General features: G+C 44.6%; 2 protein-coding genes across 2 annotated transcripts in view; both read right to left on the bottom strand.

The window, feature by feature from the left end:
* Window positions 1-916: 916 nt before the first annotated feature.
* LOC308576859 (olfactory receptor 10T2-like) overlaps window positions 917-24181 on the bottom strand; it is a 158780-nt gene continuing 135515 nt past the window's right edge. The window contains exon 2 of the mRNA XM_081176876.1: window positions 917-3711. Coding sequence (XP_081033002.1) covers window positions 1978-2922 — 945 coding nt within the window. The 5' untranslated portion in view covers window positions 2923-3711 and the 3' untranslated portion in view covers window positions 917-1977. The remainder of the gene's footprint in view (window positions 3712-24181) is intronic.
* On the bottom strand, window positions 18410-21094 carry LOC308577142 (olfactory receptor 10T2-like). Its single transcript, XM_081177159.1, has one exon. The coding sequence runs from the start codon at window positions 19751-19753 to the stop codon at window positions 18809-18811; it is 945 nt and encodes a 314-aa protein (XP_081033285.1). The 5' UTR covers window positions 19754-21094; the 3' UTR covers window positions 18410-18808.

The following is a 24181-nucleotide window of genomic DNA, read 5'->3' as shown; positions in this document are numbered from 1 at the left end:
CGGGGGAGTCCCTAGTTGATGTGCATCAGCAGGGCTCCCCCCCCCGCTGGTGTTAACCCTTCCCGGTCTTCAAGCAAACAGGCTGAAGCCGGATAGTCAGATAGGACCAATGCCTAAGCCAATACCTCTCTTACCTGTAACCAATAAAGTTGTGCCCTATTTTAGCCCATTAACCTAAATATTTGTGTCACGTGTCGTTATTCCTACTGGTGGGAGGCGGGAAATCGCCACACAACAACCTCATGTGGTCCAGTGCAAGAAAATCAGGGGGTGAGGGGACCACTCAGACATGATAGCACTGCAAATTACTTATCCATTATATATATATATATGCTAAAATAAATGCATATTGAAAAATAGCAATACTCCATTTTGTACAATACAGTGGTACCTCGCAAGACGAATGCCTCGCAAGACAAAAAACTCGCTAGACGAAAGGTTTTTCCGTTTTCGATTTGCCTCGCAAGACGAAATTTCCCTATGGGCTTGCTTCGCAAGACGAAAACGTCTCGCGGCTTTGTTTCCTTTGTCTAAAAACAAAGACATGTTTTGTTTATAAAGTTAATTTATTTTCCCTTCAATTTTTGAACTGCTCTTTACAGTATGTGTGACTTTAAAGAGCAGTTAATAAACTGTTGTTGTACCAAATTTGGCTTTGTTTGGACTTTTTTTGACCATAGGAACGCATTAATTGATTTTCAATGCATTCCTATGGAATTTCGTGATTCGCAAGACGAAAAATTCGCTAGACGACAAAAATTGCGGAACGAATTAATTCCGTCTTGCGGGGCACCACTGTATATTATTACATTCTTGCCAACACTGTACAGAAAGCAAATGTCAGAACAAATCACATGAAAGCAAAAGAGCAGAAATTAAGTGTGTTTGGTTACAAGAATTCCAACATTGCAAAAGCAGACTCCAAATGTTTTGTGTCACTGGGATGGCGGGAATTCTGTATTGAATAGCTATGAATGTTTGTATGTGATGCCAGTAAAAGGTTTGAGGATGATGAAAAAGCAGATTCCCTCCTTAAAAAATACCATTTCAGGGGACAAGGAAGGGCAGAAAAAGCCACATCCACAAAGATAAACAGATATGTACCCCAAACTGACCCCAAAAGAAATATACAGGTACCAGCCAGGGACCTGGGCAGGGGGAGAATTCATGCCGCTGCCCAGGAGAAGCTGCGCGCTGCTATCCCATAAGCCAGGACAGCAAGCTGTGATCCCACTTGCTGTCCTGGCTTCGGGGATTCAGAATATTTTTTTTTCTTATTTTCCTCCTCCAAAAACTAGGTGCGTCTTATGGTCTGGTGTGTCTTATAGAGCGAAAAATACAGTACTTAATTCGTTCCGGAGGTAGGTTCTTAACCTGAAACTGTTCTTATCCTGAAGCACCACTTTAGCAAATGGGGCTGCCGCGCCGCTGCCACGCGATTCAGTTCTCATCCTGAATCAAAGTTCTTAACCTGGGGTACTATTTCTGGATCAGCGGAGTCTGTAACCTGAAGCGTCTGTAACCTGAAGCGTATGTAACCCAAGGTACCACTGTATACGGGTACCAGCCATTCAACAAGAACAATTTTGACACTTCAGTCTCAGCACTATATGAGCTTGAAATAGTTCTGCGTGAATGATTGGTAGAGAAAATGTGGGCTAGGATTTGAGAGAAAACAACAATAATCTTTAGAAAAGTTTCCTTTGTTGCAGGGCTGAATGATTACAGGTTCATTTATGAGAAAATTCCCACAACCCAATTTATTTTTCAGTGATTTACTAAAGAGAAAATCAAAGTTGTCTGTAAATGCTAAAGCAAGGCCACATTTTTCCAGATGAATATTCCACATACAAATGAATTTTTAAAAAGATGAGAAAAAGCTACAATGCTATTTGAGGTGTTTTTTGTCCATTAAACAACAGATACAGTATTTGTTGGGTTTCATAATTCCTCTTCAAAGTGGATTACGCTTAATTTTCACATTCTTTGGGTGCAGGAGCTTTTGCCAAGCGATTTCTTAAGTGCTATCTGGACATCTTTGTTTCTCAGGCTGTACACCAAGGGGTTCAACAACGGAGTCACCATTGTGTAAGAGACAGAAATAAATGTCATCTCATCTAGTGTGTAACTGGATTTGGGCCCTAAATAGATAATGCCAGCACACCCAAAGTGCACCACGACCACGATAAGATGGGAGGCACAAGTGGAAAAGGCTTTTCGTTTCCCAGCCGTTGTGGGGATTTTCAAGACAGTGTTTGCAATTAAAATGTACGAGAGAAGGATGAACAAGAATGAAGAAATCACAACCAAAACACAAATAATGAAAATGACCATTTCACCTATGTAGTTTCGGCCGCAGGCTAATTCAAGCAAAGGTGCTAAATCGCAAAAGAAGTGCTTAACTTTATTTGGTCCACAGAAAGGCAAGGTAAATATGATAATGGTCTCTGATATAGAAAAAATAAATGCAAGTGATATTGAACAAGCCACCAGCTTGGTGCAGAGTCTTTGATTCATCAAAATCTGATAACGTAAAGGTTTGCATATGGAGACATATCGGTCATACCCCATCACTGCTAGAAGCATACAATTTGTGCCTGCCAAGCCCAGGAAAATGCACATCTGAGTAGCACAGCCAATGAAGGAAATGGTCTTCTTTTCTCTTAGAAGATTTGCAAGCATATTGGGGATAATGACAAGTGAGTAGCAGATTTCTGAAAAGGAGAGGATGGAGAGGAAGAAGTACATGGGGATGTGGAGGCTGCGGTTAAGCCAAATCGTAGTGATGATGATTATATTTGCTATCAAAGTAACCAGGTAGATTAGAGAGAACACCAGAAACAACGGAATCTTCAGGTCTGGGAAATTAGAAAATCCAGCAAGGATAAATTCTGTCACCACTGTTTGATTTTCTCTTCCCATTGATGCTGCATCTGAAAATAAACTTTAAATGTATTACAGTTTTCAACAGTGCTCATCAGCTGATGTTTTATACAAAAATGCTTGGGGAGAGGCTTGTTCATAAAATAATTATTTATTTTTTGTTCTTTATTAAATTTATGTACCGCCCTTCAGCTGACTATCACAGGCCACTTTACAACATAAAAACACAAAATGCATAATGTGACCGTAAAAATGCAATAGCAATAAAAACCCTTTGATGTGCCTTAAACATCACTTATACGGGTTTAAGGATTTAGATTTGGTGGGCAGAGTGCCTGAAGAACTATGGATGGAGGCTCGTAACATTATACAGGAGGCAGCAGCTAAAAACATCCCAATGAAAAGGAAATGCAAGAAAGCAAAGTGGCTGTCCAACGAGGCCTTACAAATAGCGGGGGAGAGAAGGCAAGCAAAATGCGAGGGAGACAGTGAAAGATACAGGAAATTGAATGCAGATTTCCAAAAAATAGCAAGGAGAGACAAGAAGACCTTAAACGAGCAATGCAAAGAAATAGAGGAAAACAACAGAATGGGAAGAACCAGAGATCTGTTCAAGAGAATTGGAGATATGAAAGGAACATTTCGTACAAAGATTACCATAATAAAGGACAAAAGTGGTAAGGACCTAACAGAAGCAGAAGACATCAAGAAGAGGTGGCAAGAATACACGGAGGAATTATGCCAGAAAGATATGGATGGCTCGTACACCCCAGGTAGTGTGGTTGCTGACCTTGAGTCAGACATCCTGGAGAGTGAAGTCAAATGGGCCTTAGAAAGCACTGCAAATAACAAGGCCAGTGGAAGTGATGGTGTTCCAGCTGAACTGTTTAAAATTTAAAAAAATGATACTGTTAAGGTGCTACACTCAATATGCCAGCAAATTTGGAAAACTCAGCAGTGGCCAGAGGATTGGAGAAGATGAGTCTACATCCCAATCCCAAAGAAGGGCAGTGCCAAAGAATGCTCCAACTACCGCACAATTGCACTCATTTCACACGCTAGCAAGGTTATGCTTAAAATTCTACAAGGAAGGCTCAAGCAGTATGTGGACCGAGAACTCCCAGAAGTGCAAGCTGGATTTCGAAGGGGCAGAGGAACCAGAGACCAAATTGCAAACATGTGCTGGATTATGGAGAAAGCTAGAGAGTTCCAGAAAGACATCTACTTCTGCTTCATTGACTATGCAAAAGCCTTTGACTGTGTCGACCACAGCAAACTATGGCAAGTTCTTTAAGAAATGGGAGTGGCTGATCACCTCATCTGTCTCCTGAGAAATCTCTGTGTGGGACAAGAAGCTACAGTTAGAACTGGATATGGAACAACTGGTTGGTTCAAAATTGGGAAAGGAGTACGACAAGGCTGCATATTGTCTCCCTGCTTATTTAACTTATATGCAGAATTCATCATGCGAAAGGCTGGGCTGGATGAATCCCTAGGCAGAATTAAGATTGCCGGAAGAAATATCAACAACCTCAGATATGCAGATGACACAACCTTGGTGGCAGAAAGTGAGGAGAAATTAAAGAACCTTTTAATGAGGGTGAAAGAGGAGAGCGCAAAATATGGTCTGAAGCTCAACATCAAAAAAACGAAGATCATGGCCACTGGTCCCATCACCTCCTGGCAAACAGAAGTGGAAGAAATGGAGGCAGTGAGAGATTTTACTTTCTTGGGCTCCATGATCACTGCAGATGGTGACAGCAGCCACGAAATTAAAAGACGCCTGCTTCTTGGGAGAAAAACAATGACAAACCTAGACAGCATCTTAAAAAGCAGAGACATCACCTTGCCAACAAAGGTCCGTATAGTAAAAGCTATGGTTTTCCCAGTAGTGATGTATGGAAGTGAGAGCTGCACCATAAAGAAGGCTGATCGCCGAAGAATTGATGCTTTTGAATTCTGGTGCTGGAGGAGACTCTTGAGAGTCCCATGGACTGCAAGAAGATCAAACCTATCCATTCTTAAGGAAATCAGCCCTGAGTGCTCACTGGAAGGACAGATTGTGAAGCTGAGGCTCCAGTACTTTGGCAACCTCATGAGAAGAGAAGACTTCCTGGGAAAGACCCTGATGTTGGGACAGATTGAGGGCACAAGGAGAAGGGGACGACAGAGGGCGAGATGGTTGTGGGAGGCAGTGGAAGACAGGAGTGCCTGGCGTGCTCTGGTCCATGGGGTCACGAAGAGTCGGACACGAGTAAATGACTAAACAACAACAACAACAAACATCACTCCATACAGCTTCCTGAGAAAAAGCCGCCTCCATTTGTCCAATGGTAGAACCAGCCTCAGTAGCACAACAGTTGTGCAACCAAGAACATAATTGTGCCACCCTATAGACGTATTATTACATTCACTTGACCAATAAGTCTACACTGCAGAGTTGAATGTCTGATATCTCCCTTTCGACGAATCCTGGGAATGTCTGCTCCCAAGTGAGTGAGGCATTAGAGCCTGTTTACAAAACTGCATTTTCCATCGAACTAAAATTTTAGCAATCAAACAACATCTTGGCATAGTTCATCACCATAGATTAAAATTCTGTATTCTTTTAATTGATGTAATTCCACTGTGAGTGAATGTCTGGCTACAACCCACAAACAGAGGAAGGAGCACAGAGGCAACTGAGCTGAAGAGTTTGAGGCTTCACAATATTCCTGTCAATTGAAAAATTAACAGCTTCACAAAGCATAACTCTGAACACCACTAGAGTATTTTATTGAGGAGCATGCTTTTCTTCAGCTGCCTTTTAAAGAGTCATACATGTCTATTCCAAAATGTAGCACCTCTCCAGGGTCTCAGGTTGATGTCTTCACCAGTCTAAGCTACCTCATACCCTTTTGGAAAAATATTGGATCTGGGGCTTCTGCATGAAAAGTAGTAAATCTGCCATTGAGTACGAATCTTGTTCCCAAGATAAAAAAGAGTCAGGGGCTTTGAAATTGTTCTTATTTCCCTTTAAAGTGGCAAAAACAAGAGCATCAGAAGGGCTGAATGAATGAATTCAAACCAAAGCTGCAGAACCTCAAACCACAATAGACTTACAAGGAAGCACGATGGATGTTGAGCTCTTCCAAATGACACCAATTTGCCACAATATCCTTTTTATGATGTTTCTACTGAGCATGGAACAATGTAAACATGATTATAAATCCCACCAGATATTATCTCCACGGTATTTCAAAACATAAAATAAACCAACCATTTTATTATCAATGGGAGTTGTTAAAATCTACAAGAAATAATTAACAATACATGTAATTTTATTGGGTGCATTTTTTCCTAAAACTGTTGACTTCATCTCTATATCGATACATTTCATTATGTCTACTTGTTTTCCATTTTTTTCTTTTATCAGGATGCATATTAAAGATTGTTTCGGTCTTTTTGATTAAGTGGTTTGTGAATATTGTTTAATAAATAAAAATAGCGTACAGGACAAATGGCTCTGGGGTAAGCCACACCCATCGTCAAAAAGGCAGGGAAAGTTCCATCTCATGAAACCTAACATCTCACAAGGGTACTGAAGACATCAGGGTTCAAGGAGATGAGCATAAACTGAATATTTTCACAGATTATATATTACTGATGCTCCACAATCCAAGCTAAGCCCTTTTTCCTTTGCAGAGGGTACTAAATAATTTCATGGCAGTATCTGCATTCTCAGTGACTTCTGGACCCAGGTGTTCAATCTAATTCCTATTATTGTGGGTCAACCCTTGGCAATGGATCCAGATTTGGCATCACTTTCTCTAGAAAGCAATACAACCCAACCATCGACCGCTATCCTCTTGTATTTATGTTCTAAGCAGCAGCTAAAATCTCCATTGCTAGTCACTGGAAATCCAGATCCCCATCCCGGTATTGTTGGTTAAGGAAGGTTATGGGACATTGCTCTCTCTAAACATCTAACATGCCAGAGAGGGCATTAAAAGACTTTGAGGAAATAAGAGAACACATCTCTTATGTCACTTCTCCACATGTTTAGTTGATATTATATGGTATTGTCATGGAACTGACATCGGAGCTAGAGGCGGAGGGAAGGCTCTCAAATGATGCTGGAGAAGGGCCCAGCAGGGAGAGAGGCAGCTCAACAGATCGGGAAGCAAATCAGCACAACACCAGGGATAAAGGGGGGCAGATGGGGGAATCGGCGAGAGGGCTCCAGGACTCTTCACCGGACACCAGCGGGGAGAGCACAGGTCCTCCGCTACCCACGCCCTCCCTGCGCAGAAGACTTCCGCGCAGGGAGAGTCGGAGGAGACTTGGCGTCAAACAACTTTTATGTTGGAAAAGGTTTAAGAAACGCCCACTGACGGATTCTGCTAGCAACTGAGGCAGCCACGAAGTGAAGGGCTGCCCAAACAGAAAGGTTTAACCAGGCAACATAGCCAGGAGAGGCAGCAACTTACGCACGAGCAACCCATACTCATTACAGCAATCCGTCAGTCCCTGACGTCGCTCGTGCACAGCGACAGGCAGGCAGCATCATGAGCAAAACCGGAGAAGCTGGCGCCACGGAGGGAGCAGCTGGAGTGCAAAATCTGGTGGAGAGGAACCGACATTTGGAACAGCATGTGGCTCTTCTGACGGCGCGGCTGGACGAAAGGCGGGCTCAGGATGCTCAGGTCAGACCCACCCCAGTAGCAAGGAAGGTACCGGGACTGGTACACAAATTTGGAGGGAAACCCCAGGACTACAGTGTGTTCTGAACGGAAATAGAGTACGCGTTGGAACTGCAACAGAATGATTTTGCAGACGATGGGGAGAGGGTTGCCTATATTGTTGGACATCTGTAGGATGGGGCCAGAGAATGGATCAGGCCCCTAATGGCAACGCAGAATGCCGCCTTGAAAGACCTGAGGAAATTCTTTCAGGCGATGGATGCGATGTATTCCAGTGATTTACAGCAAAGTGTGACTCGGCGGGAACTGATGGGCTGCAAACAGGGGAACCAGTCAGTTAGAGACTACTGGGCACGCTTTGCCATGTTAGTCCACCGGCTCGGGTGGGAATTGGACTCTGAACCCATTCAAATGCTGTTCGAGGAGGGGTTGTCCCCAACGGTGAAGGGCGAGCTTTCCCGCGCACCCCGACTGCAGTTGATGGATCAGCTGACCAAGGCAGTGCTTGCGATTGGTGTAAGGCAGGAAGCGCGGGCCCAGGAGAAGCGGGAAGGGAGAGAGCAACGTTACCATGACTACCGCATTCCTGAAATACCAAGGCAGCCTTCCCCGCCGGCGGAGCCAATGGAAATAGATGGGGCGCGCACGGGGGAAGTTTCAAACTCCAGTGAAGGTCGCAAAAGGGAGGGAAAGGATGGGAAAACCACCAAGAAGTGTTTTCTCTGCCAGCGGCCGGGACATTTTGCCAGGGTCTGCCCGCAAAGAAAGGCCTGGCAAGGGATGGTGGGAGCTGCAGGGGGTGAGGAGGAGATGGTAAAGGGGCAGGAGCAGGGAAATGCCAACGCTTGGCTGCCACTCAGCGGGCACAGCAGCCAGGCCAGGAACCAATAGAAGTGCCCCAACCAGACCCCCCCCAGGGCGGCTATAGCCATAGAAGTGGTGCTAGAACTCCCGAATGGGCACCCAGTCAAGGGGAAAGGGCTGTTGGATTCAGGCAGTTCCTGCAATTTCTTCAGCAAGGACTTTGCACTAGAGCACCAGCTCCACCTGCTGCCCCTGGATTTCCCCTTGCAAGTAGCCACCATTGATGGCAGGGAGCTTCTGGGAGGGGAAGTGACGCACCAGACCCCACCCATGAGAATGAGGGTTTCCAGGCACACGGAGACCATCGCCTTTCACGTAGCCTCACTGGCAGGACCCCCAATAATATTAGGGATGAGCTGGCTAGCACAACATGATCCAGTGGTGGCATGGCATCAGAGAACGGTCACCTTTGGGTCCGCTTACTGCTTGGAACACTGTCTAGGGGGGAAAACCCCAAGAATGACCGTGGCCAGGGTGGCTGGGATAGCTGTGGAGCCGAAAGGGGAGGTGCCACCACAATATGCTGACCTGCAGGAGGTCTTCGGCGAGAAGGAGGCAGCTAGACTACCCCCGCATAGGCCCTTTGACTGCCAAATCAACTTGCTCCCTGGGGCGCAGCTACCGGTGAGTAAACTGTATGCCATGTCGGACAGGAAGATGAAGGAGTTGCGAGAATTTATTGACAAGAACCTGAAAAGAGGCTTCATAAGAGAATCAAAAGCGGTAGGGGGCAGTCCGGTGTTCTTTGTGGACAAAAAGGACACTAATCAACCCAGGCTCGTTGTGGACTATAGGGCCGTCAATTTGGTATCGGAACCAGTGACCTTCCCAATGCCCAGGATTGACAACATTTTAACACGGGTGAGGCAGGGAAAATTTTTTACCAAGCTTGATCTCAGGGGAGCCTACAACTTGATTAGGATGAGGGAGGGGGACGAATGGAAGACCACAATGTTCACACCCCTGGGGGCCTTTGAGTACTTAGTTATGCCTTTTGGATTACAGTCGGGCTCCGCCTGTTTTCAAGATTTCATGCACCACGTGTTGGGCTCCCTGCTGTACAAGAACTGCGTAGCCTTCTTAGACGACGTCTTAATCTATTCGGTCAATGAGGAGCAACATGTCAGAGACATCAGGGAAGTGCTAAAACGACTGCAGAAGCACCAGTTGTGGGTCAAGCTGGAAAAATGTCAGTTTCACACCAGAGAAGTTGAGTTTCTGGGGTACAAGTTGTCGGACAAAGGCTTAGCGATGGACCCAAGCAAGGTGCAGGCAGTGCTGGAGTGGAAGGCTCCCAAAACCCGGAAGGACTTGCAGAGGTTCCTAGGGTTCAGCAACTTCTACAGGAAGTTCATCAAGAACTTCGCCCACTTGACAGCACCCATCACGGATTGTCTCAGTAGCAAAAGGAAGTTCGTCCGGACAGAGGAGGCCCAGCAATCCTTTGAAAAACTGAAGAAGGCGTTCGCATCGGAAGAGCAGCTCCTGCACGTGGATCTGGAGAAACCCATGAGGCTAGAGACCGACGTGTCCGACAGAGCCATTGGGGCGGTTCTTTTGCAGCCAGGGAGGAGCAAGCAGGAATGGAAACCGTGTGCCTTTTTCTCGAGAAAGCTGAACAAGTCGGAGCAAAACTATACTGTGTATGACTGCGAACTGCTTGCGATCTATGCAGCGTTTCGTCGATGGCAACATCTACTAATAGGGGCGCAACACAAGATCCAGGTTTGTACAGATCACAAGAACTTGGAATACTGGAGGACCACACGAGTGCTCAACCAGAGACAGATTCGATGGGCACAGGAGTTCTCCAAGTTTTCCTTTGAAATCCGATACGTGCCAGGAGAGGAAAACATGAGAGCAGATGCTCTCTCCCGGAAGCCGGAGTACATGGAAGGAGAGGGGCCGCCGGAGATATGACACGTGATCCCCGAGGACCGATGGGTGTGTGGGTGAACCTTGGTGGGGAAACGAGAACTGGCCGGACTTACTAGAAACGACGTGTTCGCACAAACTAAAATCCGGGAACTCCGAGACGGAAGAGAAACCCAAGGAGGGTTTGAGGAGAAGGAAGGGGTGCTGTACTATAAGGGGGTGCTGTATGTACCGGGGGAGACCCTACGGGGGAAGGTACTCAAACAACTCCATGGCAACCCCACAGCTGGACACTTTGGACAGCACAAAACCATGATGCTCGTCACCAGGCAGTTCTGGTGGCCCAGGGTGAGGGAGGATGTACGGGAATATGTACGGGGGTGCGACCACTGCCAAAGGGCAAAGGGGGAGCGGGCTGCCCCCGCAGGATTACTGGAACCCTTACCCACGCCGGGGAAACCTTGGGAGGTGGTTCCATTGATTATATGACCGATTTTCCCAAGTCCCGGGGGAAGACAGCGGTCATGGTAGTGGTCGATCTACTAACAAAAATGTGCCATTTTATAGCTTGCTCACATGCAGTCACGGCAGAGGAAACAGCCAGGTTGTTTGTAGATCACATCTTCAGGCTGCATGGGGCGCCCTCGAGGGTCATCTCAGATCACGGGAAACAATTTACTTCCCGTTTCTGGAGGAAGCTCATGAGCTTGCTGCAGGTCGAAGTGGGCTTCTCAACGGCGAGACACCCGGAAACCAATGGGCAAGCAGAAAGAGCGAACAGTATACTCCAGCAATACCTACGCTTCTACGTCAGCGAGAGGCAGAACGATTGGGTAGAGAAACTAGCGCTGGCTGAATTTGCGTACAATAACGCTGAACATGTGTCCACGGGAATGATCCCGTTCATGGCCAATTATGGGTGTCACCCCAAGGCCTTCCCGGGGAGTGGGGAGGAAGGTTGGAGCGTACCGGCGGCAGAGCAGTTCGTGGAAGAAATGGAAGCCCTGCACCAGCAACTTAAGATGAACTTGGGGAGGGCCAAGGAAATTTACAAGAGGCAGGCAGACAAGCGCCGTAGGGAGGGGGAGACCATACGGGTGGGAGATCGGGTGTGGTTGTCAACCCAAGGGTTAGCTTTTAAGGGGGGGGGTGCAAGAAGTTGCAGCCCAGGCGGCGGGGACCGTTTGAGGTAACACAGCAGGTGAAGCCCGTGGCATTCAAGCTCAAATTGCCTGACAGCATGAATATACACCCGGTGTTCCATAGGTCCCTACTCTCACCGTACAGGGAAGGACGGGGATTCCCGGGGTGTGAGGGAGAAGTCACCACACACCCACAGGTAGAAGAGAGGGAGCACCACAACTTGGCCACGGAAATACTTGATTCAAGGTGGCGAGGACGCCAGGTGGAGTACTTGGTGGCTTGGGAGGGAGAACCCGGGTCGGAAAACAGGTGGGTTCCCGTGGAGGCAATCACTGACGGGTATCTGGTGGAGGAATTCCACCGCCTGTTCCTGGACAAACCCAAACTAGCGAGATTCTGGGAGGAGCAATTTGGAACCACAGACGATGAAGAGGATTTTGTGGGTTTTTCTGCCTCCGAAGGGGAGGGAGAAGAGGCTTCGGAGGAAGAAGAATCAGACTGGGAGGCCCACCCCGCGGGAAGGGATCAGAGCGGGTGGGAAGCAGGTTTTGAATCCTCAGAGGATGGCGACAGCTCCTTCCGGGGGTTCCCCGCATCGTCGGCTGAAGAAAGGGATGAAGTTGGGTCAACAGGTTGGGCCGGGGTGGAGGGGGCCCTGGGGGGGAGGTGGATGTCAAGGAACTGACATCGGAGCTAGAGGCGGAGGGAAGGCTCTCAAAGGACGCTGGAGAAGGGCCCAGCAGGGAGAGAGGCAGCTCAACAGATGGGGAAGCAAATCAGCGCAACACCAGGGATAAAGGGGGGCAGATGGGGGAATCGGCGAGAGGGCTCCAGGACTCTTCACCGGACACCAGCGGGGAGAGCACTGACGGATTCTGCTAGCGACTGAGACAGCCACGAAGTGAAGGGCTGCCCAAACAGAAAGGTTTAACCAGGCAACATAGCCAGGAGAGGCGGCAACTTACGCACGAGCAACCCATACTCATTACAGGTATTATATATTTGATATTATATAGTAAACACCTGGCTTGGGCATCTACGTTTTTAGCAGGATTGCATGAATGGTTTTTTTCCCATTGTTGTTGTTGGAATCATAGAATCTTAGAGTTGGAAGGGACATGTCATGAATGAGCCAGCTCCCAGTGAAGGAAGCAGTGACGAAGAGAGAGGGTTAAATGGCAGACAAGAGGAGCCTTGGCCAGGGTCAACTCCTCCGCCCGTTGGAATGACAACTGATAATGTTGCACGCGAGCAGGAACCGAGCCAAAGCTGTCAGGAGTTTCAAACAGGGGCGAACAGAAACATGGGTAGTTCATCAGAAAAGGAAGAGATTGAGCTAAGCCAATAAGTGTGGATAATAGGTGAAGGGGCGGTTGTTAGGAAGAAAAACAAGAGAATTAGGGTTAGTAAGTTCAATATCTTCCGTCATCACAGGAAGGAGTCAGAAGGGTCATCATGATTAGTGGAGAATGGTGGCACTGTAGAGTCATCTGGAGAACACTTTATTGCAATAAATCTTCCTTTTTAATTAACCACGCTGGCTGCGTTATCAAGTCGGAAACTGGGACTCCTGACAGGACCCAAGGGCCACCATTGGCTGCGGTGAGGACTGCAGGGCCTGCTCCCTTAAAGGCCTTTCCAGCTGACCTAGGGGGCGAGGCCCAGGCCCTCACACTTCCAGCTATAAAGGGACTCCTGTGGCAGAAACTGCCTTCTTGGCTGCTGAACCCACTATTGATCTCATCAGCTCAATCCACCAGAGCCTGTCTTCGCATACGGGAGAATTCCTCCTTGACACACAGACACACACAGGCACTATAGCTAATCCAGTAACTTCTTTCAATACTGCCTGCCATTCCCATTCTTCCCAGGTAACAGCTTGCTTGCTCTGCTGAGACTCTGTGCGGAAAAGGTGCTGAAGAATGGACACCATTCAGACCATCCTATCCCAACCACACCATACAGTAGAATTGCACCCAACCCCTTCCACTCTACTGAATTATGCTGGACCTTTCTTGATATGCTGTGCGTTTTATGGTAGAAGGAAAATCAGCCTGGCAGCTACATTATTCTAGAATGCCAACTGAAGGACAAAAACATTATGTGGTCCAATGCAGGAAAATCGGGGGGTGAGGGGTCCACTCAGACATGATAGCACTGCAAATTAACGATCCAATTGCATATCTGATTATGTAATGGGAATATAATATGATATAGCCTTTCTTTGGGCATGGCTTTGAAAGTAATTAAAGTGTCAGGTTTAAAATATATATGTATATATATATATATATATATATATATATATATATATATATTTGCTTTCGTAGATTTTCACGGGTACAGGAATGCAGGTTTTGGTGTCTTCGGGTGTCTTCCCGTGTAAGAGTTGGGGTGTCTAGGCGACGTTTCGACGAGGTCTCACTCGTCATCTTCAGGCTGGTGCTTTCGGCTTCTTGTTACTGGAACAGAGCAGGATCTCAGTGTTTGAGTTCCTATAAATACTGTTGAGGGGGTGTGGTGTATAGCCTCCAACGTTCTGGGCAGAGAGGAAGTTTCCAGGTTAGTGTGCCTTTTCTTCTTTTGTTCATTAATTACTTGAGGGATATCTTGAGTGATTTCTTGAGTGATATTCTGAGTACCACTTAGGAGGGTCATTAGGTGTGGATTAGTTGCTAAAGCTTTCGTGTCTTGACCTCTTGAGCTTGTGAAGAGTTTTTTCTGAGAAGATGGCTGTACTGCACTTAGTTGTGCTCTGGCTTGGCTTCGTGTATAGGGGCGAGCTGTGGTTTTGTGCCCTGTGCCAGCCAGATCTGTGTAGGGATTGCAGGGGGGTGCAGCATCCGGAGGTGCCACTATGGTTTGGCTACTGGATGGTGTCTGTAATTTATCTGTGGAGAGGGTCTGGGTTTGGGTCTGGTGTGGTTGATTGGAGATGGCGTTCTGTGTGCCTCTGGTTCTGGTGTCGGTTTTTGTGGGGAGGGCTAATTTCCAGATGTCTGGCAGGCGGGACGTGTCGTCACGCTTGTTCCTGTTGTGAGGGTGTTTCTCTATCTCGATGGCTTCCATGATTATTCTCTTGTGGTGATGTTCCATGTTAAAGAGCAATTTGGAATCTGCAAAATTAATTTCGTGTCCTGTTTCTTTCATGTGTTGGTAAAGAGAGGAAGTTTTTTCTTCTTTTTTGACGGCATTCTTGTGTTCTGCGATACGTGCATTTATTCGTCTGTTTGTTTGTCCAATGTACGTGGCTGGGCAGACTTTGCAGGGTATTTCATAGACCCCTTGGTTTTCTAATTGGATTTTATCTTTGGGGTTTCTGAGGATATTGGCTATTTTTTGGTTGGTGCAAACTAATCCAACTAATGACCCTCCTAAGTGGTACTCAGAATATCACTCAAGAAATCACTCAAGATATCCCTCAAGTAATTAATGAACAAAAGAAGAAAAGGCACACTAACCTGGAAACTTCCTCTCTGCCCAGAACGTTGGAGGCTATACACCACACCCCCTCAACAGTATTTATAGGAACTCAAACACTGAGATCCTGCTCTGTTCCAGTAACAAGAAGCCGAAAGCACCAGCCTGAAGATGACGAGTGAGACCTCGTCGAAACGTCGCCTAGACACCCCAACTCTTACACGGGAAGACACCCGAAGACACCAAAACCTGCATTCCTGTACCCGTGAAAATCTACGAAAGCAAATATCTCACCTCTACGGGGAGGAAACCTTCCAGCTGACAAGAACCTACGAGAAACTAGAAATCCGAAGAGCCACCATCTTATGTGATCTCTTGTTCCTACGCAACTGCCGAGACAACAACTTAATTCCCACATGCTTCCAACTTAAATTCCACTCTAAAACCCCAGCTACCGAAAGGATCCTGAAACGAACTGAACTATCCCTAATCAGAAACGAACTACATAAAAAAAGATACCTACTAAACCAAACCAACAAAGATCTGCTCACTCTTCACCTCAAACTCTGTAACAAAATCCACCCTGCACTCTGGGACAAATGCAAACAACTAGCCGTTTGGAGAGCTGAAACTGAGTCCTCACGTAAGACGGACACACACACCAACAAACTCCACAAACTAGAGAAACGCCAGAAGCCCAGCCACCCTCCACAACAACCCATGAAACAAACAGTACATAACATATCAGACAGGATCCTCACCTCAACCGAAACCAAAGTACTCTCCAAAGGTTTCAACTTTGCAGTCGCCCCGAGACGCATCCCCACGGAAAACATCATATGCGGAGTCGAAGCTAGCCTAACCAAAATCAACCCAGATGAAGCCAATAAAATCAGACTGGAAGTCACCAACATCCTCTGCTCCAGCAAACCACCCAGAAGCAATTTACACAAAGAAGAACAGAAAGCACTCACCAACCTGAGGAAAGACAACAACATAATCATTCTCCCAGCAGACAAAGGTAATGCCACTGTTGTGATGAACACATCGGACTACCAAGCAAAACTATCAAATCTACTCCAAGACCCTACCTACCAACCTATAAAAACAGATCCCACCACCTATCTGGAAAAAACCACCAAATCCAAAATAAAAGCCTCTCCTATCAGTGAAGAAATCCAGCTAAGAATCATCCCCAGAGAAAAATCATCCAGATGCCCCAAACTCTACGGTCTCCCCAAGATACACAAAGAAGGAACACCACTCAGACCAATAGTCAGCTCCATAGGCTCACCTCTACAAAATCTCGCTAAATTTCTCGCTAAGCAACTTCAGCCCTATGCAGAATCTATCGCTTCACACGTTACAAACTCCTTCCAGTTCATAGAAACAATAAAGAAGCAAAACCTACATCCCGATGACCTACTTGTGAGCTTCGATGTTGTATCTCTCTTCACACAAGTGCCCATTAATGAAGCCTTGACAGCCATTCAAAACAAATACAATCCCCCCGAATACATCCTGGACCTGACCAACCACTGCCTAACCAACACGTACTTCATCCACAATGGACAAAGATACAAACAGATAGAAGGAGCACCTATGGGATCACCCCTCTCACCGGTCATCGCAAATCTGTACATGGAACACTTTGAAACCAATGCTTTAGACAAGTCAGAACACAAACCCAAACTTTGGCTCAGATATGTTGACGACACCTTTGTAATTTGGCCACACGGGAAGGAAAAACTAGATAGCTTCCTCACACATCTCAACAGCCTACACCCCAAAATACAATTCACTATGGAAATAGAAGCCAATAACCAACTTCCCTTCCTTGACGTCCTAATCTACAAAAAACCTGATGGCTCCCTAGGACACACTATCTACCGGAAAAAAACACACACCAACCGCTACTTACATGCACAATCACACCACCACCCTGCACAAATAAACTCCGTAGCCAAGACTCTCATCTCCAGAACCAAACGCCTGGCTGACAAAGACCACTTGACAACTGAGTTACAGAATCTCTCAAATGTGTTAATCGCCAACGGATACCAGCAAAACAGGGTTACGAAGCTAATCCAAAAAGAAACACCCCCCAAAAACCAAGACACAGAAGAAAACAATGGCATGGCCCTCCTTCCTTATATCAAGGGCACTACAGATAAAATCAGCAAAATCCTCCATAAACACAATATCAAAACAGCCTTTTGCACCAACCAAAAAATAGCCAATATCCTCAGAAACCCCAAAGATAAAATCCAATTAGAAAACCAAGGGGTCTATGAAATACCCTGCAAAGTCTGCCCAGCCACGTACATTGGACAAACAAACAGACGAATAAATGCACGTATCGCAGAACACAAGAATGCCGTCAAAAAAGAAGAAAAAACTTCCTCTCTTTACCAACACATGAAAGAAACAGGACACGAAATTAATTTTGCAGATTCCAAATTGCTCTTTAACATGGAACATCACCACAAGAGAATAATCATGGAAGCCATCGAGATAGAGAAACACCCTCACAACATGAACAAGCGTGACGACACGTCCCGCCTGCCAGACATCTGGAAATTAGCCCTCCCCACAAAAACCGACACCAGAACCAGAGGCACACAGAACGCCATCTCCAATCAACCACACCAGACCCAAACCCAGACCCTCTCCACAGATAAATTACAGACACCATCCAGTAGCCAAACCATAGTGGCACCTCCGGATGCTGCACCCCCCTGCAATCCCTACACAGATCTGGCTGGCACAGGGCACAAAACCACAGCTCGCCCCTATACACGAAGCCAAGCCAGAGCACAACTAAGTGCAGTACAGCCATCTTCTCAGAAAAAACTCTTCACAAGCTCAAGAGGTCAAGACACGAAAGCTTTAGCAACTAATCCACACCTAATGACCCTCCTAAGTGGTACTCAGAATATCACTCAAGAAATCACTCAAGATATCCCTCAAGTAATTAATGAACAAAAGAAGAAAAGGCACACTAACCTGGAAACTTCCTCTCTGCCCAGAACGTTGGAGGCTATACACCACACCCCCTCAACAGTATTTATAGGAACTCAAACACTGAGATCCTGCTCTGTTCCAGTAACAAGAAGCCGAAAGCACCAGCCTGAAGATGACGAGTGAGACCTCGTCGAAACGTCGCCTAGACACCCCAACTCTTACACGGGAAGACACCCGAAGACACCAAAACCTGCATATATATATATGTATGTATATATATATGAATGCTAAAATAAATGTATATTGAAAAATAGCAATACTCCATTTTGTGTACAATATATTATTACATTCTTGCCAACACTTTATAGAAAGCAAATGTCAGAACATACTACATGAAAGCAAAATAGCAGAAATTAAGTGTGTTTGGTTACAAGAATTCCAACTTTGAAAAAGATTCCCTCCTTAAAAATAGTCATTACTGGGGACAAGCAGGGGCAGAAAAAGATACCTCCACAAAGATAAACAGAAATGTACCCCAAACTGAACCCAACCAAAATATACAGGTGGCAGCTATTCAACAAGAACAATTTTGACACTTCAGTCTCAGCACTATATGAGCTTGAAATAGTTCTGCGTGAATGATTGGTAGAGAAAATGTGGGCTAGGATTTGGGAGAAAACAACAGTAATCTTTAGAAAAGTATCCTTTGTTGCAGGGCTGAATGATTACAGGTTCATTTATGAGAAAATTCCCACAACCCGATTTATTTTCCAGTGATGTACTAAAGAGAAAATCAAAGTTGTCTGTAAATACTAAAGCAAGGCCACATTTTTCCAAGTGAATATTTCATATACAAATGAATTTTTAAAAAGATGAGAAAAAGCTACAATACTATTTGAGGCGTTCTTTGTACATTAAACAACAGATACAGTATTTGTTGGCTTTCATAATTCCTCTTCAAACTGGATTACGCTTAATTTTCACATTCTTTGGGTGCAGGAGCTTTTGCCAAGTGATTTCTTAAGTGCTATCTGGACATCTTTGTTTCTCAGGCTGTACACTAAAGGGTTCAACAAGGGTGTCACCATTGTGTAAGAGACAGTAATAAAAGTAGTCTGATCTAGCGTGTAACTGGATTTGGGCCCTAAATAGATAATGCCAGCACACCCAAAGTGCACCACGACCACGATAAGATGGGAGGCACAAGTGGAAAAGGCTTTACGCTTCCCAGCAGTTGTGGGGATTTTCAAGACAGTGTTTGCAATTAAAATGTACGAGAGAAGGATGAACAGGAATGCACAAATTACAACCAAAACACAAATAATAAAAATGACAATTTCTCCTATGTAGTTATGGCCACAGGCTAATTCAAGCAAAGGTGCTAAATCACACAAAAAGTGCTTAAGTTCATTTGGCCCACAGAAAGGCAAGGTAAATATGATTATAGTCTCTGAGGTGGAAAAAAGAAATCCAGTTGTTGCTGAACAAGCCACCAGTTTGATGCAGAGACTTTGATTCATCAAAATCTGATAACGTAAAGGTTTGCATATGGAGACATATCGGTCATACCCCATCACTGCTAGAAGCATACAATTTGTGCATGCAAAACCCAGGAAAATGCACATCTGAGTGGCACAGCCAATGAAGGAAATGGTCTTCTTCTCTCTCAGAAAATTTGCAAGCATATTGGGGATAATGACAAGTGAATAGCAGATTTCTGAGAAGGAGAGGATGGAGAGGAAGAAGTACATGGGGTTGTGGAGGCTGCGATCAATCCGTATCGTAGTGATGATAATTATATTTGCGATCAAAGTTACCAGGTAGATTAGAGAGAACACAAGAAACAATGGAACCTGCAGGTCTGGGAAATTGGAAAATCCAGCGAAGATAAATTCTGTCACCGCTGTTTGATTTTCTCTTCCCATTGATGCAGCATCTGAAAATAAACTTTAAAGATGTTACCAATTTCAACAGTGCTCGTCCGCTGATGCTTTATACAAAAATACTGGGGGAGAGGCTTGTTCATAAAATGATTATTTATTTTTTGTTCTTTATTAGATTTATGTACCGCCCTTCAGCTGACTATCACAGGCCACTTTACAACATAAAAACACAAAATGCATAATGTGACCATAAAAATGCAATAATAACAAATTAAAGAACAAGCCATTTGATGTGCCTTAAACATCACTCCATACAGCTGCCTGAGAAAAGGCCATCTCCTTTTGCCCAATGGTAGAGCTGGCCTCAGTAGACAGAGCTAGCACAATGGTTGAGGAACCAGCAACCTAATTGTGTCACCCGTTAGACCAATTATTACATTCACTTGACCAATATGTCTACACTGCAGAGTTGAATGTCTGATATCTCCCTTTCGAGGAATCCTGGAAATGTCTGCTCCCAACTTAGTGAGGCGTAAGAGCCAGTTTACAAAACTGAATTTTCCATAGAACTAAAATTTTAGCAATCAGACAACATTTTGGCATAGTTCATCACCATAGATTAAAATTCTGTATTCTTTTAATAGATGTAATTCCACTGTGAATGAATGTCTGGCTACAGCCCACAAACTGAGGAAGGAGCACAGAGGCAACTGAGCTGAAGAGTTTGAGGCTTCACAATATTCCTGTCAATTGCAAAATTAACAGCATCACAAGGCATAACTCTGAACACCACTAGAATATTTTATTGAGGAGCATGCTTTTCTTCAGCTGCCTTTTAAAGAGTCATACATGTCTATTCCAAATTGTAGCACCTCTCCAGGGTCTCAGGTTGATGTCTTCACTAGTCCTGCTAAGCTACCTCATACCCTTTTGGAAAAATATTGGATCTGGAGCCTTCTGTATGGAAAACAGTAACTCTGCCATTGAGTATGAATCTCGTTCCCAAGACAAAAAGGAGTCAGGGGGCTTTGAAATTGTTCTTATTTCCCTTTAAATTGGCAAAAACAAGAGCATCTGAAGGGCTGAATGAATGAATTCAAACCAAAGCTGCAGAACCTCAAACCACAATAGACTTACAAGGAAGCACGATGGATGTGGAGCTCTTCCAAATGACACCAATTTGCCACAATATCCTTTTTATGATGTTTTTATTGAGCATGGAATGATGTAAACCAGTTTATAAATCCCACCAGATATTATCTCCACGGTGTTTCAAAACGTAAAATAAATCAACCATCTTATTATCAAAGGGAGTTGTTAAAAGCTACAAGTAATAATTAACAATACATATAATTTTATTGGGTGTATTTTTTTCCTAAAACTGTGGACTTCATCTCTATATCGATACATTTTATTATGTCTACTTGTTTTCCACTTTTTTATTTTATCATGATGAATATCACAGATTGTTTCTGTGTAAAGTGCAGTGTGGTCTTTCTGATTAAGTGGTGTGTGAATATTGTTTAATAAATAAAAATAGTGTACAGGACAAATGGCTCTGAGGTAAGCCACACCAATTGTCAAAAAGGCAGGGCAAGTTCCATCTCATGAAACCTAACATCTCACTAGGGTACTGAAGACATCAGGGTTCAAGGAGATGAGTGTAAACTGACTATTTTCACAGACTATATATTACTGATGCTCCACAATCCAAGCTAAGCCCCTTTTCCTTTGCAGAGGGTACTAAATAATTTCATGGCGGTATCTGCATTCTCAATGACTTCTGGACCCAGGTGTTCAATCTAATTCCTATTATTGTGGGTCAACCCTTGACAATGGATCCAGATTTGGCATTACTTTCTCTAGAAAACAATACAACCCAACCATTGACCACTATCCTCTTGTATTTATGTTCTAAGCAGCAGCTAAAATCTCCATTGCTAGTCACTGGAAATCCAGATACCCATCCCGGTATTGTTGGTTTGGAAGGTTATGGGACATTGCTCTCTCTAAACATCTAACATGCCAGAGAGGGCATTAAAAGACTTTGAGGAAATAAGAGAACACATCTCAGACTGGTTCCAATACCATCAGTTATTTGATAAATTTAAATCTGACAAACAAAAGGGGTTCTCAACAGAAATTTCCCGATTCGAATCTGATCTTGTAAATTCTAAAAGAAAAACTCTTTCCAAAACTTATCGACTCCTTCTTGACTGGACAGTCAAGGAGGAGGAGGCAACAGTGGCAATGGTGAGGTGGTCCCAGGATTTTGGCCATTCAATAACCATGGCCCAATGGGAAAATTTATGGAAGATCAATTGGAAATTCACAAATTGTTACCCGATTAGAGAGAACTTTCAAAAAATGCAACATCAATGGTATCTAACACCATGGAAACTTTCAAAAATGTATAAAAATGTGTCAAGTAATTGTTGGAGATGCGGTGAATCAGGAACATTCTACCATATGCGGTGGATATGTAGGAAAATACAGGTATTCTGGGAGAGTGTCCATGTAGAACTGCAAAAAATGCTAAAGATCTCTTACAATAAAAAATCAGAGGCCTACCTCCTGGGAATAACAGATTTGGATATTCCACAAAAGAGGAAGGGTATCTTTTTATATGCAACGGCGGCAGCAAGAGTTTTGATCGCACCAAAATGGAAGAGTAATGAAATCCCCTCTATACAAGATTGGATCCAAAAGCTGACAGAATATGCCAAATTAGATGGTTTATCAGAAAAAATGAAGAATAAATCAAAACAGGAATTTGTTTCAAAATGGGAGGTTTTCAAAGATTATCTGAAAAATAAATATAGTAGTTTAAATTCTGTTGCAGCATTCGAGGAACTTCAGTAATACTTGCAAGGTAGATATAAGAAATTAGATTTATTGAGAATAAGTTTAATTATGATAAAAGTGTGTACTGGCAAAAAGTAATATGAATCTGAAATATGGAATAGACGGGAGGTTGGGTCTTTAGTGTTAAGACCAATAGATGTTTTATTGTTTGCTAAGAAAATTATGTGTCTATGGTTATTTTTGTAATTTGTGTGTAATTTGGTATTTGTGTGTGTGTGTGTTTCTTGTTGTATAAATAAAAAACTTTTTTAAAAAACATGCCAGAGAGGGCTTAGCGGCAGGGAGACGAAAACAGGCTGTTTCTATTCCATTTGGTAGCTCTTTCTATTCTTTGGCAATGCCAACCCAAACAAGCACCAACTGTTCCATAGCCCAAATAAACCTATGGAGAAGTTCTCCGTATGCTTAGTTGATATTATATGGTATTATATAGTTGATATTATATAGTAAACACCTGGCTTGGGCATCTACGTTTTTAGCAGCATTGCATGAATGGTTCTTTTTTCCATTGTTGTTGTTGGAATCATAGAATCTTAGAGTTGGAAGGGACATGTCATGAATGAGCCAGCTCCCAGTGAAGGAAGCAGTGACGAAGAGAGAGGGTTAAATGGCAGACAAGAGGAGCCTTGGCCAGGGTCAACTCCTCCGCCCGTTGGAATGACAACTGATAATGTTGCACGTGAGCAGGAACCTAGCCAAAGCTGTCAGGAGTTTCAAACAGGAGCGAACAGAAACATGGGTAGTTCGTCAGAAAAGGAAGAGACTGAGCTAAGCCAATAAGTGTGGATAATAGGTGAAGGGGCAGTTGTTAGGAAGAAAAACAAGAGAATTAGGGTTAGTAAGTTCAATATCTTCCATCATCACAGGAAGGAGTCAGAAGGGTCATCATGATTAGTGGAGAATGGCGGCACTGTAGAGTCATCTGGAGAACACTTTTATTGCAATAAATCTTCCTTTTTAATTAACCATGCTGGCTGCGTTATCAAGTCGGAAACTGGGACTCCTGACAGGACCCAAGGGCCACCATCAGCTGTGGTGAGGACTGCAGGGCCTGCTCCCTTAAAGGCCTTTCCAGCTGACCTAGGGGGCGAGGCCCAGGCCCTCACACTTCCAGCTATAAAGGGACTCCTGTGGCAGAAACTGCCTTCTTGGCTGCTGAACCCACTATTGGTCTCATCAGCTCAATCCACCAGAGCCTGTCTTCGCATACGGGAGAATTCCTCCTTGACACACAGACACACACAGGCACTATAGCTAATCCAGTAACTTCTTTCAATACTGCCTGCCATTCCCATTCTTCCCAGGTAACAGCTTGCTTGCTCTGCTGAGACTGTGCGGAAAAGGTGCTGAAGAATGGACACCATTCAGACCATCCTATCCCAACCACACCATACAGTAGAATTGCACCCAACCCCTTCCACACTACTGAATTATGCTGGACCTTTCTTGATATGCTGTGCGTTTTATGGTAGAAGGAAAATCAGCCTGGCAGCTACATTATTCTAGAATGCCAACTGAAGGACAAAAACATTATGTGGTCCAATGCAGGAAAATCGGGGGGTGAGGGGTCCACTCAGACATGATAGCACTGCAAATTAATGATCC

Source organism: Podarcis bocagei, assembly GCF_964188305.1.
Source record: "Podarcis bocagei genome assembly, chromosome: 17".
Lineage (NCBI taxonomy): Eukaryota > Metazoa > Chordata > Lepidosauria > Squamata > Lacertidae > Podarcis > Podarcis bocagei.
The sequence above is the reverse complement of the archived record's forward strand: the minus strand, read 5'-3'. Positions and strand labels throughout refer to the sequence as shown.